General features: G+C 39.0%; 1 protein-coding gene across 2 annotated transcripts in view; it reads left to right on the plus strand.

Annotated features, from left to right (window-relative positions):
• The window catches only part of LOC115221682, a 54,193-nt gene that overhangs the window by 3,245 nt on the left and 33,643 nt on the right, over nt 1-17,305 (plus strand). Inside the window, exon 2 of one of the 2 annotated variants that reach the window (XM_036510645.1) lies at nt 16,903-16,907. The exons of the other annotated variant lie outside the window; for it this stretch is intronic. Coding sequence (XP_036366538.1) covers nt 16,903-16,907 — 5 coding nt within the window. The remainder of the gene's footprint in view (nt 1-16,902; nt 16,908-17,305) is intronic. 2 annotated transcript variants of the gene reach the window in all.

Genomic DNA, 17,305 nt, shown 5'->3' on the forward strand with positions numbered 1-17,305 from the left:
TACGGGTGGTGCGTTTGTAGAATCGTTAGAGCGTCGGACAAAATGCTTAGCGATATTTAATTACTGTCTTTTAAATTCTGGGTTCGTTTCTTGCCAAACACAACTATACTTTTCATCCTTCCGAGCTCGATAAAATAAAATGCTAGTCTAGTGCTGGGATTCATTTGTGTTCCTAATAAAGTGCCCTAGATGTGAATGGATTTATGATAGAAGACACAGCCTTATCTAATGTACCCAGCCCCTGTTTTTTTTGTTTGTTTGTTTTTTTTAACACAGTGGGGGTAATTTGAAAGATACTTGCTCCCATTTCTAGGAACTGCCGAACTATAACTCAGACGTCCCTTCGTATTTGCAGTTGACACGCATATATATACATATACACGCATTTACACTCACATTAATGTAGGTTTGTCGTAACTTCATCTGTTTCAGACACTTACTTACACATATCTGAGTGATGAAACCGAGGAAGTAGTAGGGAAATAACAAGTGCCAGATGGCAGATTGTTAGTGTGTAACTGCATAGAGAAAACTAGGGTTCGTCTACGTTGCTGTGAGATGTAGCCGCCCAGTTTGTCTCAGATCACACTGTGCTGCCATAAAACGGAAGAAAGATACATAGAAATATGTAGTTTGTGGATAAACTAAAAGCTGTCAGTCATGGCGGGAACATCTTTCCCTGAAAGGGATCTGGGCCTACCTACGGTGAAACAAGCAACATGTAGACGTACAGATACAAGCGTAGCTATGTGGTTAACAAGTTAACCATTTTGAAGAAGACTGGCAGTTGCCCATCTTTGACCACAACATCCGTGCTTACACCTTAAACGAAAGATGCTTATTGCTCCTAAGTTTCTCTAGCAGTTCCCCATCTTATTACTAACTAGATTTCATCGGACGACAGCCAGTTTGTTCAGTACGATTGTTCCAAAAGCACATACACATAAATGGCCTTTCATCTCTTTGGGGTCTCTGCCATAAACATACACAGGCATGGCCTTTCATATCTTTGGGGTCACTTAAATAAGTACTGGTAAAGTGCACTACAGTCGATGTAATCCACTTACCACTTGCCCCAAACTTTCAGGCCTTGTACCTATAGTAGTAAGGGTTATTATCAAGATGGCAAACTGGCAGAATCCTTAGTGCTATGAACAAATGCTAAGCTTTACATCCAGAATTCAAATTCCACTGAAGTCGACTTTGCTTTCATCCTTTCAGGGCCAAGAAAAATAAGTTCCAGCTGAGCACAGGGGTCATTGTAATTGACTTGTCCCCCACTAAAATTGCTGGTCTTCTGCCAAATTTTCAAACAATTATTGAAGGCTGTGAGCTGGTAGAATCATTAGTACCTTGGGCAAAATGTTTAGCAGCACCTATTCTGGTACTTTTGTACTTGTGAATGGATTTTCTAAATGAAAACTGAAAGAATCCCATTCTATATATATATATATATATATATATTTGTTTATGTGTGTATGTTGATATATATATATATTGGAGCCTGGTGCAGCCATCTGGTTTGCCAGTCCTCTATCAAATTGTCCAACCCATGCTAGTATGGAAAGCGGACGTTAAACGATGATATATATATATATGATAGACTCTCCTGTTGTTTGACGGCATATGAGGGTTCGACAATTTCTTATCGTACAACCACACAGATGATTTGTTTATAGTGATCATATGTTTGTGTACACATAAGCTCACTCCGTCCATCAAATCAACATTACCTGTACAGGTGCTACATGTCAGATGACGAAATAATCGAAGAGCAACGTGAAGTGAAGTTCTTTTCTCAAGAACACAACGCAACGCTGGGAATTGAACCCACGATCTTGCAGTCGTGAGTGCCAACACCCTAACCACTGAGCCATGCATCTATGTATGTATGTATGTATGTGTGTGTGTGATGCTTGTGAGTGCCACTGTAATGCTGGCAGTGTCCTTTGTTTCCAATCATCTTAGATTTGTCCGATCATGGAGTGAATGTTCCTTTGCTTGGGAACAGGTGAGGGTTGGTGACAGCAAGGGCAACCAACTGCAGAAATTCTGTCAACAAATTCTGTCTGGCCCGTGGAATCATGGAAAAATAGGCATAAATTGACAACAATTATATTGGGTTTTAACAACAGTCTGTACCATTTTCTAAGTAGAAATTCAAATATAATCTCTTATTATAAAAGGCAGATTTTATCTGCCTCCCTTTGTATCTTATAGAAATCTACAATATAGGATTTCATCAATTACAATTTACCTAGCATTTTTAAGAGTAGAATGCATCGGGTCGTGCCAGGTCCAGTTTTTAAAATTTCAACCCCAATTAAGCAAAATTTAGAGAAAACTCACATTCTGGTGTATAAGTCAAATGCTTTTCTTAGTGTGGCTTACACCACACGCACACGCACACACACAGTGTGCAACGAATAAAGTGAAAGTAATTCACTTTTTGTACTGAGTGACTCTTTCACTCTGCCACTTCCTGTTTACACACATAGACACGCAAATATATAAATAAAATTGTAAGCTAACGTGTGTGTGTGTGTGTGAGGGTGTGTGTGCGTGTGCGTGAGTGTGTGACAGGAAAGTTTTTTAGGACGAATATAAGACCTATATCCAAGTAGCAGAAAGATCGCCCAAAAGTGTATATAGATATTTAAATGTATTTATATATTCATCTATACACAGATGTATGTATAATGTGTGTGTATATATTTCCATAGAGGTAACCTTTCACTCCATACAAAGTTTTTTAGGACGAATATAAGATCTAAAGTATATACAAGTAGCAGAAAGATCGCCCAAAAGTGTATATAGATATTTAAATGTATTTATATATTCATCTATACACAGATGTATGTATAATGTGTGTGTATATATTTCCATAGAGGTAACCATTCACTCCGCACAAAGTTTTTTAGGACGAAAATAAGATCTAAAGTTATCTCTAAGTAGCACAAAGATCGCCCAAAAGTGTATATAGATATATAAATGTATTTATATATTCATCTATGCACACATGTATGTATAACGTGTGTGTATATATTCCATAGAGGTAACCATTCACTCCATACAAAGTTTTTTAGGACGAAAATAAGATCTAAAGTTATCTCTAAGAAACAGAAAGATCGCCCAAAAGTGTATATAGATATTTAAATGTATTTATATATTCATCTATACACACATGTATGTATAATGTGCATGTATATATTTCCATAGAGGTAACCATTCAATCCATATAAAGTTTTTTAGAACGAAAATATTTATATATAAAAGAAAGGTTGTGTGTCTGTCTACTCCGATTTAGATTCCTAACTACTCCCACATTTTGCAATGCAGTTTAACCAAAACCGGGTATCTTATAGTCGTGATTCATATCGAGCCCTCTGAGTATTAGCGCGTGTCTACGATGAGTCTATGATTTTACAAATAATTTACCATCATTTTTTTCCATTTTAATGCATATTTTTTTAAATAAACGGAAGTAACTCTCAAACTTCACACCAATATGCGTGCTCATATGCGACGTAATATCATATCAGCAGCATTTCCTCACACCCTCCTTGCACTTGGCGAAGGCAAAATACCAGGGGATGAAAATGGTAATATTGCCATTGATTCCATTTGTACCATTGTTAAGACGCCTTCTGATCTCAGAGATGCAGTGTTCCCAGATCTACAAGCTAATTATCAGAATATGGATTGGATTGGCAAAAAGGCTATACTGGCCCCGAGGAATAAAACTGTTCACCATATTAATGATGAAATGCTAAAACTCATTCCTGGGGAAGTCTATGTATATCAGTCTATCGATACAACTCCTGACCCAGAGGACGTCATCAACTATCCAATAGAGGTACTCAATTCCTTTGAGCACCCCGGACTACCACCACACTTTCTCAAACTTAAAGTTGGTGCCCCTATAATGCTCATCAGAAATTTGGTTCCCCCAAAACAATGCAACGGCACACGTTTGATCGTTAAGTCCTTATCTCCCACCGTAAACTTATATCAATATTTGCCTGAATAATCATCATAATTCAGTGCAATCATTAACAGTACTTTCAAGCAATTCAGCCCCGAGCAACGCCGGGCAATTCTGCTAGTACTTAGATATTTGTACAAAACTTTATTCAACCATGTGCCAGAGGCATGTAAAAAGCACCCACTGCACTCTTGGAGTGGTTGGCATTAGGAAGGGCGTCCAACCATAGAAACCATACCAAATCAGATTGGAACCTGGTGCAGCTCTCTGGCTTACCAGTTTTCACTCAAACCATCCAGCCCATGCCAGCATGGAAGACATATTAAAAGATAATGAATATGATAATGATGTCCCATTTTGTTTCACTACCTTTCACCACCTTTGAGATAGCTTCAAGAACCCATCCTTCCAGACCTTGGTGCTTTTCTTGGACATGAACTGGTCTATGTGGTTTCACAGTCTCTTAAAAACATTATAGAATTTTGTAAGGATCAAAACAAATGGTACTCCAAAGGTGCAAGGTCTGTAAGTGCAGTGGGTGTTGTTGGACATCCTAGCCAAGCTGTATTAATTTTTGCTGGGTCTGTAAGGTAACTTGAGATCTAGCATTGTCCTGAAGGGAGATTGCACCCTTCCATTTAGACAATTCTAGATGTTTCCATTAATAGCCTCCAACAATAATTATCTGAATATCAGAAGGTGCTTGTAATACTCAATGCCCTTCAAATCCTGCCAGAAAGAGAGCATCACCTTTGGATCCTGACACCTTCTAGACTGACTAATGGTGGTTCGTTTCATTTTCTCTCAGGCCTTTTTTAATCCACTTTGTTGTAAACCATTTCTCATCAGCTGCGATCATTTTTTTTTCAAAAATGGTATTGTTTTTGTTGCATTAGAGCAGAGAATTGCAGATAGAAATGCAGTCTATTAAATTTTTTTCTATTAAATTTTGAGACACCTGAATGTATCCAAGTGGTTTTAAATGCTCTGTTAGGCTCTTATGAGATGTATGAAGTATCTTGCAATATCTCATGTCATGTAACCTGGTTATTTTCGATTCCTGTTTTGATTTGGTCATCATCCACTGAATGAAGAGCTTCCAGAACCCTCTTTGTCTTCTAGGTCAGAGTTTCCACTCTTAAACCTAGCCAACGGTCCTCTCAGCTTTGGTGCCATCTCCATAAACTGCACAAATCTTTTTGCTGTTTGTACAGCATTTTTTCCCTTTCGTCATCAAATAACGAAAATGTATCTCATTTGCCTCCGTTTTAAACTTTTGAGACAAAAACAGTAGAAATAAACAAATCCACAGTAATTGTTGAGAAGGACATGTTGAAATGTCACCTTTCAGAAACAAAAGTACATGTTCAAACACCATCAACTGAAAAAAAGATACACACTTAAGTTTCAACCTATATATATATATAATGGCGTTAGGAAGGGCATCCAGCTGTAGAAACTCTGCCAGATCAGATTGGAGCCTGGTGCAGCCATCTGTTTCGCCAATCCTCAAGTCAAATCGTTCAACCCATGCCAGCATGGAAAGCAGCCGTTAAATGATGATGCACCCACTAACACTCATGGAGTGGTTGGCGTTAGGAAGGGCATCCAGCCGTAGAAACATTGCCAGATCAGACTGGCCCTGGTGCAGCCTTCTGGCTTCCCAGACCCCTGTTGAACTGTCCAACCCATGCTAGCATGGAAAGCGGACGCTAAACGATGATGATATATATATATATAGCATCTGCCTAGGGATCCTGCTATCCTTCATTCTCATAAGGCGTCCAGTCCAATGTAACCAGTGCTTGTGCACCATCGCCTCAATACTTAGGATATTACTTTGCTGCAATTTAAGGGCTGTGTCGAGTCCTCATTAAAGGCCTGTGTGCTGGAGACTGACTGGGAGAGCAATGCTTGTCTTCACTACAGATGGTGGAAGTAGGCTAAAGAGGGGATGAACACTTTTGAGAGAGCACGTATTTAGTATAAAGAACTTAAGCGTGCTGCTTGAAAGTGCACTGGTGGTGTAGCTTGGTCTGCAATGTTTGCAGTCGTGTATGCTTGTCAAGAGCAGGGCTCATTAGCAACCAAAGGATCCGCAAATGCAAAATATAAGTTAGTCCTAGAGTGGACAATGTTCCTGCAGGTCAGCAATGGTTTTCTTAAGTCACGAGGGGATGGCCATCTTAATATATATGTATATATATCCCAGTTGCCATTACAACTCTGCTCTTTCAGTTCCTTGTCATCTTGTTTGTGAGAGTCAGCCTCTTTTAATGATTGTGTGTGATGTGCTGTATTGTATGGCAGCCAAGCAAGGTCATTGTATGTGAAGGATGGAAAGGAATAAAGCAAGTATGCTTTGCAAGATACGAAATGCTAGTGTTTATAAAGAACAATGAGAGAAAAATTGGATGTTAGGGGAAACTGAATAAGTGTATTGTGTTTGACCAGGAGTGTTGATTGTATGTGCATTATATGCATGTGTTGTTACATTTATATACACACAACTGCATATACATGCTCTGTTCAAGTGAGTCTGCATATGTATATATTTATACATGTGAATCTGTATTCATGTATCTGTGTGTAGTGCATAAGTGTTTTTGCTATTATAGTGAGGTGGGAAGGGCCCAAGATGTTTTACAAGGTCTCCAAGACCAACAGGAGGAAAGGGGGGAAGATATCCTCAACTGGAGATCTGGCTCAAATACTTGCACAACCACCCAAGTAAGCCACAGTGGGATTTGAACTCAGAAAGCAAACAGGTGCAGGAGTGGCTGTGTGGTAAGTAGCTTGCTAACCAACCACATGGTTCCGGGTTCAGTCCCACTGCGTGGCATCTTGGGCAAGTGTCTTCTGCTATAGCCCCGGGCCGACCAATGCCTTGTGAGTGGATTTGGTAGACGGAAACTGAAAGAAGCCTGTCGTATATATGTATATATATATGTGTGTGTGTATATGTTTGTGTGTCTGTGTTTATGTCCCCGTCACTTAGCGGTTCGACAAAAGAAACCGATAGAATAAGTACTGGGCTTACAAAGAATAAGTACCGGGGTCGATTTGCTCGATTAAAGGCGGTGCTCCAGCATGGCCGCAGTCAAATGATTGAAACAAGTAAAGAGTAAGAGTAAAGAGTTGTCTTTTATCTCTTACTTGTTTCAGTCATTAGAATATGGCCATGCTGGGGCACCACCTCAAAGAATTTTTTGTTAAATGGATCAACCCCAGTACTTGTTTTATATTTTAAGCCTGGTACTTATTCTGTCAGTGTCTTCTACTGAACTGCTAAGTTGCGAGGACATAAACACACCATCACTGGTTGTCCAGCAGTGGCGGGGGACAAACACAGATATAAAAACACACACACACACACACATATATATATATATATATATATATATATATATATTATATATATATATATATATATATATATATTATGTGTGTGTAGTTCTCGGGGATATCCAGCATGACACAGAGAGTGACAAGGCCGGCCCTTTGAAATACAGGTACAACAGAAACAGGAAGTAAGAGTGAGAGAAAGTTGTGGTGAAAGAGTACAGCAGGGATCACCACCATCCCCTGCCGGAGACTCGTGGAGCTTTCGGTGTTTTCGCTCAATAAACACTCACAACGCCCGGTCTGGGAATCGAAACCGCGATCCTACGACCGCGAGTCCGCTGCCCTAACCACTGGGCCATTGCGCCTCCACATTTATAGTATTAAATAGTCAGTGTAGAGTGGTCTGTTCTGTTGTGTAGAAAGAGCTGTTCTTCAAACAGCAAGATTGCAAAGCAACAGTAATAAATATATAGAAAACCATCTTTTCTATGCATCAACACATGTAGACAAGGTTGTTGGTGGTTAGGTGTGCCTGTTGATATAGCAGCACACTAATTGCTGATTGGTTGATAAGAATCTAATTAATTGATGAATCAATTAAAAACTGCATCTGCAACTTTGTCACCATTACACTGCCATATGTGTCTCACCTGTTTTCAAGGAGACATTCACTAACATTCTCCTTTGTTCTGTGATATGAACCAGTTTAAAAAGATCTTAATTGAAAGCCTTCTGTCAAAATTCTGTGTTAATTCATATTCTAAACACCAGAATAATAATGAATAATGGCAAAGTTATTTTACTAAATTCTTTTATTTTCAAAATGATAAATAATTTAAACAAAAATAGTGTTTCAACAGAAATATGATCACATAGGCGCAGGAGTGGCTGTGTGGTAAGTAGCTTGCTAACCAACCACATGTTTCTGGGTTCAGTCCCACTGCGTGGCATCTTGGGCAAGTGTCTTCTGCTATAGCCCTGGGCCGACCAATGCCTTGTGAGTGGATTTGGTAGACGGAAACTGAAAGAAGCCAGTCGTATATATGTATATATAAATATATGTTTATGTGTGTGTGTTTGTCCCCCTAGCATTGCTTGACAACCGATGCTGGTGTGTTTACGTCCCCGTCACTTAGCGGTTTGGCTAAAGAGACCGATAGAATAAGTACTAGGCTTATAAAGAATAAGTCCCGGGGTCGATTTGCTTGACTAAAGGCGGTGCTCCAGCATTGCCGCAGTCAAATGACTGAAACAAGTAAAAGAGTAAAAGAATAAGCAAAAGGTTTAAATTCTTCCCAGGCAAATGGCTTAGTGGTTAGGGTGTTCAACGTCTTAATTACTGGACTGAGTGATGTCCTGGGCCATTGAGCAAGGCACTTCTTTTCCTGTTACACTTGTTTCCCCAACTAAAACTTTGTACCAGTTTCATGCTGGTACAGCCGTATTTTGCCCCAGCTGTCACAATGAATGTTCTGTTGCTGTTAAGAAATTCATTTTAGGACATGCCAAAAATAGGATGTACTTCCTGGCTCATCTGGATAGTAACTCCAAATAAAAAGCTTATGATGTTCACCTTGTTTTCTAAAAAGTTTATTTAATATTGGACAAAAAAAAATCATCGGTCAAAAAAGATGTTGAACCAAAAGACATGGATGAAATGACCTCGGACGAAAAGTCAGGTCATGGGAAACTGAACCCACGATCTCGCAATCGTGAGTACAACACAATAACCACTAAGCCATGTGTCTTCGCACACACACACACATATATTTTACTTGTTTCAGTCATTTGACTGTGGCCATACTGGAGCACTGCCTTGAGGGGTTTTAGTGAAACAAATTGACCCTAAGACTTATTTTTTTAGCCTGGTACTTATTCTATCAGTCTCATTTGTTTTTTTACATCCTGAAAGAATGAAAGAAAAAGTCAACCTCAGCAGAGTTTGAACTCAGAACATAAAGACAGACCAAATTCCATTAAGCATTTTGTCCAGTATACCAACAATTCTCTATAATAATAATAATAATAATAATAATAATAATCCTTTTCTACTCTAAGCACAAAACTTGAAATTTCAGGGCGGGAGATAGTCGATGACATCGACCCCAGTGTTTAATCGATCCTTATTTCATCGAACCCGAAAGGATGAAAGGCAAAGTTGACCTCGGTGGAATTTGAACTCAGAATGTAGCGATGTGCAAAATACCACTAAGAATTTTGCCTGGCATGCTAACAAATCTGCCAGTTCGCTACCTTCATCTTAATAATAATAATAATAATAAATTCTGGTTTATTGGCCACAAGGGCTAACAAAAATCAAAACCATATAAGGACAAATACAGGATGAAAATTACAAAGGGTTTTGTCCGATAGAAACAATAATAATAATGGATGTCTGAAAGTATAATGGTTGAGAATACTTCTTTGCATTACATGTTGGCTCTTTGGAATGGCAGCAGACATCACCATACCTGATAAAATGCTTAGCAGCTGTTCACCTGTCTTTTACGATTTGAGTTCAAATTCTGCTGAGGTCAACTTTGCTTTCCATTCTTTCAGGGTCCGTGAAATAAGTACTAGTCGAGCACTAGAGTCAATGTAATCAACTAATGGTACTGTTTGGTTATCTCACCCCCATTAAAAAATTAGGTTATCTCCCCATTTTATGAAACATATCGGTACTTCTGGTTATTTCCCCTAAATAAAAAAATTGTTTAACCCTCAATAAAACAAAAAGAACTGAAAAAATTAATAAAGATATACCTGTTGAAGAGGCCAAAAGTCAATATGTTGAAGTATTGAATCAAAAAGATCTAAATCTTTTAATCTAATTTCTTGTTGCCACATTCAATTTTTTAGTGGGGAGATAACACATTTTTAATGGGGGTGAGATAACCAAAAAGTACCCAACTAACTCCCTTGCCACAAATTTCGTGCCTTATGCTGATAGCAGAAACGATTATATACTTGATGAGAATTTTTGAAAATCTTATTCCAAAATTTGGTATCTAAGAGGAATGACAAGTGCTGAGAAAAATCAATGCTTCCTTTTTTGCAATTTGACTGTAAAAGTTTGGTATGCAAGGGTTGGACATTTCTGCTTCGGGATACTTTCATTTGAACCGTGCTAGCATTGAAATACAGGCTATAAAACGATGAGGGGGAAATGACGATCTTTTTGAGGGATCCTACTCTTTTATTTGTTTCAGTCATTTGACTGCGGCCATGCTGGAGCATTGCCTTTTAGTCGATCAAATCGACCCTGGGACTTATTCTTTGTAAGTCCAGTACTTATTCTATCGGTCTCTTTTGCCGAACAGCTAAGTGACGGGAACGTAAACACACCAGCATCGGTTGTCAAGCAATGCTAGGACAAACACACACATATATATATAACTACAGTCAACAAAAAATAATGAGGGAACTAAAATCCATATTAAACCCATACAAAGCAGGGCTAACCGACAAAGAATATGATTATATGACCAATTTCACAAGTAAAACTAGCCAATTCTACGGTATACCTAAGATCCACAAAAGTGAAAAAATAAGCAACGCATGCAAGATAGCTACAGACAAAATAATAAAGTCCCTAATCCTAATGACCTCAAATTGAGACCCATAATAGCAGGTCCCGCATGCGAAACCCACCGCCTCAGTAACTTTTTAGACACCCTGTTAAAACCACTCCTCAAACATGTCAAAAGCTATATAAGGGACGACTTAGATATGCTCAATCACCTACCGAATACTATAAACAAAAAACACCATACTGGTATCCTTCGATGTAGTCAACCTCTACTCCAATATCCCCCACAACCTAGGACTAGAGGCAATCCAATTCTGGCTAGAGAATCACGCCAACGAACTACCACACCGCATCAAAAAAGAATTTGTGATAGAAGGGGTTAAATTCATCCTGGAAAATAACTTCTTCGCCTCAATGACAACTTCTACCGACAAAAATCGGGGACTGCGATGGGTACACGAATGCCCCCTCCTTTGCCAACCTATTCATAGGATACCTAGAGATCAGTCTGTATCGTAAGGTTCTAGAAAGATATGGCAGCCCTTTCTCCATCTACATAGAAAACAACTGGAAGAGATATCTAGATGACTGTTTCATCCTTTGGCATAAAAAATATAGAAAAACTCATAGAATTCCAGAAAATTTTAAACGGACTGGACGTAAACATCCAATTCACGATGGAATATAGCCAACAACAACTCCCCTTCCTCGATATCCTCATTAAGAAAGCTAATAATATAATAGAAACAGACATATACTATAAGCCTACAGACTCTAAGCAATATCTTCCATTCAATTCATGCCACCCCAGACACACCAGGATGAATATCCCCTTCAATCTAGCAAAAAGGATATGCACTATAGTCTCTAAACGCAAACACCAGAGACACACGACTACAAGAACTAAAAGATACCCTAATCACCAGGAACTATCCACCTTCACTTATGACAAATGCATTTTCACGTGCCCTTCAACTTAACATCAAGGAACTGAGACATCCCAAATCAAAGAAAAACATTACAACCAAAAGCCTTACCATACATCTCCACATACAACCCTCTCAATAACGAAGCCTTCGACACCATCCTCCACAACATACCCCTCCTAAAAAAAGACCACAGAATGAACACAATCCTCCAAACACACACGATCATAAAAGCAAAAGACAGCCTAGATCCATGAAAAGTCTCTTACACAAGCCCGAATTCACTCTTCAACACAGAGCCGACAGTAAAAAAATGTGGAAGACCCAATTGCGGGATATGCGACTATCTAATCGGGGTTCTGAGTTCTCCTTCAAACAGGGACAACGTTTTACAGTGAAAAGCAACTTCACATGTGCTTCGGAGAACCTAAATACTCACTAACCTGCTCGGGTGTCAAGCAGCAGTACATAGGCCAAACAAAAAATGGTTTGCGTAAACGAATGGCCCTGCACAGATCCCAGATAAAAATTCCCAAAACAGAAAAATAGCTTTTAGCCAACACATAGATACTTGCGCCAACAAAAAAACACCAAACTTCAGAATTTTCCCCCTCTACCATTTAGGGACGATACAACCTCGAGACAACGAATAAGTAAAGAAAATCTCTTTATTACAAAATACAAGCCACTTCTTAACGGTCTACGACAAACAATTAATATACCTCACCCTTAGAATAAAAGAAAAAAATATATATACACACACAAATACTACACTCAATAGAATCCATTACTAATCAGCCCCTTCATAGCTATATTTACATTCATATTCTCCCTTCTCTGTTTTTTTTCTTCTTCTTCTTCCTCTTCTTCTTCATCATCATCGTTATCATCATCATCGGCATCATCATCATCGCCACAATCATCACCACCATCTTCTCCTTCTCCTCCTTCTTCTTCTTCTTCTTCTTCATCATCATCGTTATCATCATCATCGTCGTCATAATCATCACCACCATCACCATCATCGTCATCTTCTCCTTCTCCTTTCTTCTTCTTCTTCTTCTTCTTCTTCTTCTTCTCCACCCCCTACCCCTTAAGTTTGTCACTAATGTTTTTTAGTATAACACCTACGCTAATTCTATAAAGAAGCCTGTCAATATAAATATTCTCCTGAATTGAACTGAGACTGCCAGCCGCCACTGACCATTCAAAATACGACCATCAGGGCACTCCAGATTCTCCCACCCCCCTTTCCTCACCAGCCTTCTCTCTACTACCCTACCAAGAGCTCACAACTACTCGAACACACAAGTGCAAACAAGGGAGTCAGAGAAAGGCAGAATGCCACTTAAATCTGAACACTACTATAGAAATTTTTTAAAAAAATTTCTTCTAATTTTCTAAATTTAATTATTTAATCGGTTACAGTTGAAAAGGTCTCAAAATGACCGAAACCGGTACTGAAATGTTCACTATAAAATTATTTTAGCATTTTCTATTTTTACTTGTTTTTTCATATATATATATATATATATATATATATATATATATCTATATATATATATATATATATATATACATATATACGACAGGCTTCTTCAGTTTCCGTCTACCAAATCCACTCACAAGGCATGGTCGGCCCGGGGCTATAGCGGAAGACACTTGCCCAAGATGCCACGCAGTGGGAATGAACCCGGAACCATGTGGTTGGTTAGCAAGCTACTTACCACACAACCACTCCTGCGCCTGGGGGTATTTATTTTGAAATTCCTCTCCACTTTGGAAGTAGGAAAAGAATTGTTGACTGGGCAAGATTTGAACTCAGAATGTCAAGAGTCATAACGAAAAGAGCTTTCTCCCATGGCTCTCCAAACTGTGCCAGCCACTTACTAACTGTAGATGTTTATCTTCGTTTCAAGTGTGTATTTGTGTGTACACAAGTCAAACAGGTGGTGGCCATAAAAGAAATGACTGTAGAAGATGGTAGGAGGTAAAGGGGGGGGGCAAGTGCAAGAGATATGGGGGAGGATAAGGAGGAGGTAAAGGACAGCGGAATACATAATATGAGGAAGGGGAAGGCAGTGGTAAGAGATAGAAAAAGAATACAGAAATGGGAAGAGGTGAAGGGCAGCAGATACTTGAGACGGAATAAAAGAGGGAGTGGGGCAGAAGACAAAAGAGAGAGGAAGGAAGGGGGGGGGGAGAAATCAGGGTAGATATTTGAGAAGGGGGTAGGGGAGGAAGGACAAATTCAAGAGAATGTGAGTGAGGGAAAAAGTAAGAGGTAAAAAGAGACAGAGAGTAACAAGTGAAATGAGTGAGGGGGAAAGAAGTGGTGAGCAGCAGATACATGGGAGGAAGGAAAAATTCGAGAGAATGTGAGTGGGGGGGAAAGCAAGAGGTAAAAAAGATAAAGAGAGAGATAGTAACATGTGAAATGAGTGAGGGAGAACGAAGTGGTGAGCAGCAGATACATGGGAGGGAGGAAGAGCAAATTCGAGAGAATGTGAGTGAGGGGAAAAGTAAGAGGTAAAAAGAGACAGATAGTAATATGTGAAATGAGTGAGGGGAAGGAAGTGGTGAGCAGCCGATACATGGGAGTGAGAACGGGAGGAAGGGCAAATTCGAGAGAATGTGAGTGAGGGAAGAGAATAGGCGAAGGGAATATATGGGAACTTGAGTGAAGGAGAGAGATAGAATGGAGGAGTGAGTGTATGAGAAAAAAACTTAAGGGAAGGTTAAGGTTAAGTGTCAGTCTACCTGCTGGTGATTATAGTGGACAGCAATTTCACTCAGAATGTAATTAATTGCCATACGACAAAATAGGGGGAGAAAGAGGATGAAAATAATTTTTGTTTGTGTGAAAGACATTCTCTCAGAATAGCTTTTTTTACACTACAGAAACTATTTGTCACTCGGCCTTTAGCTATCTTTTTAGGTCTATCCGTCTTGTCTCTGTCTCTATCTACCTATTTGTCTGTCTATCTTTCTATCTGTCAGTCAATGTCTTATCTATTTGGCTGTCTATATATCTTCCAGTCTACATACTCTCTTAACTCTTTACTCTTTTACTTGTTTCAGTCATTTGACTGCGGCCATGCTGGAGCACCGCCTTTAGCCGAGCAACTCAACCCCCGGGACTTATTCTTTTGTAAGCCCGGTACTTATTCTATCGGTCTCTTTTGCTGAACCGCTAAGTAACGGGGACATAAACACACCAGCATCGGTTGTCAAGCAATGCTAGGGGGACAAACACAGACACACACACATATACACACACATACATATATATATATATACATATATACGACAGGCTTCTTTCAGTTTCCGTCTACCAAATCCACTCACAAGGCATTGGTCGGCCCTGGGCTATAGCAGAAGACACTTGCCCAAGATGCCACGCAGTGGGATTGAACCCAGAACCATGTGGTTGGTAAACAAACTATTTACCACACAGCCACTCCTGCGCCTATCTATCTCTTTCTTTTTTATATATTTCCCTCTCTTTCCTCTATCCAAATGACTTGGATCTTTTCCTTTTGAACGGCAGTTTTCAACACAATTTCTAATTAACTAAACACTTTTAAACTTCGTATACTGGTAGAATGTGTTTATAAAACATAATTTTTTCTTGGCTTTATTGAGAAAATTCTATAGTTTGTAACATATTTCCACTTTAAAATCGAGCATTTCGGCAATTTTAACCAATCGCTCACCTCCATTTGGAGTGAAAAAATTCCGTGCTGTATGAATATGTCGCTCAGAAATAGATTGAGTTTATTTACATTTGCGAAGAAAAAAGAAGATACCATTCCCCCACCCCTAGCCCTAAAACAGATTGAAATGCAATAGATCGATACTAGGGTTATAATTATGGGTGACATTTTCATACGACACCGCTACGGAAAATGTTTTTTTTTTCTGGCGGTGTCAAATGAAAATGTCACCCATAATTATAACCCTAGTATCGATCTATTGCATTTCAATCTGTTTTAGGGTTAGGGGTGGGGGAATGGTATCTTTTTTTTCATCACAAATGTAAATAGACCCAATCTATTTCCGAGGGACATATTCATACAGCACGGAATTTTTTCACTCCAAATGGAGGTGAGCGATTGGTTAAAATTGCCGAAATGCTCGATTTTAAAGTGGAAATATGTTACAAACTATAGAATTTTCTCAATAAAGCCAAGAAAAAATTATGTTTTATAAACACATTCTACCAGTATACGAAGTTTAAAAGTGTTTAGTTAATTAGAAATTGTGTTGACATAGTTGACATATGCCGTTCAAAAGGAAAAGATCCAATGACTTCATTAAAAACAATGATTACAAAGTTTTCCTTTGAGAATATTTGCAAAAAATTTTACCTTACATTTATCACATCAAAATTACATAACAATCTTTCATTTCAAGCTTCATTCTGTCATACACAAATGTGTAAACCAAGGTTATTTGAATAATGGGTCTACGTCGATGTTGCATTTATTCTTAGATGACATTGATTTCATTTATCATATTGATTTCCGTCCCGGTGGCACGTAAAAAGCACCATCCGTCCGTGGCCATTTGCCAGCTCCGCCTGGCACCTGTGCGGGTGGCACGTAAAAAGCACCCACTACACTCACGGAGTGGTTGGCGTTAGGAAGGGCATCCAGCCGTAGAAACACTGCCAGATCAGACTGGGCCTGATGCAGCCTTCTGGCTTCACAGACCCCAGTTGAACCGTCCAACCCATGCTAGCATGGAAAGTGGACGCTAAATGAGGAGGAGGAGGAAGATTTCATTACAATAAAAACACTGCACTCTTTGTTTCTACTTAAGAATTTTTCAATTAACATATGTCATCCGGAAAAACATGCAACCAAAACAGAACAGTTAATAGCAAAGGAGAGAAGGACAGCTGAATCAGAGAAAATAGGGCCAAAATAATTGAAGCAAATATACGGAGATGTACATAGTGATAGACTAGCTAAGGCAGTGCTTTTCAAACTTTTTGCTGGAGCGGAACCTCAAGGAAACATTCCACTGGCTCGAGGAACCCCTGTGCAATAATTTAATAGTCCTATGCACACATATCTGCACAGGAGACTTAAAAATTACTGCCGATTTTAGCAGTTTTGTAACTTCTTGCAGAACCCTGGTTGAAAACCACTGAGCTAAGGTATCTCAAAAAAGGAATCTTTATCTTCAATGCCATACACTGAGCTAACTTCCACAGTCTGTGAATATTCAGGTGCCAATTGATAATCATCATCAATTGGAGAGGATATGCAGACAAATTTCTCGTGCAAATGGCTGTGAGATATAAATGATAACAGCATTGCAAACAAACTGGAAGCTGAAAGATCAAACTGAATATGTACAGGATGGTCCGAAAGTTTCGTCACCCCCTTACCGAAAAGTTAAGAACATTAGAAGAATAATCTAATATTTTCAAACGCATTTACAAGTTTTAGTATACTCACTCATTGACACTGTCGCACATCGAGAAGGTCTATATGAACACCATCGTTTTTG

This window comes from Octopus sinensis, linkage group LG18, assembly GCF_006345805.1.
Source record: "Octopus sinensis linkage group LG18, ASM634580v1, whole genome shotgun sequence".
Classification (NCBI taxonomy): Eukaryota; Metazoa; Mollusca; class Cephalopoda; order Octopoda; family Octopodidae; genus Octopus; species Octopus sinensis.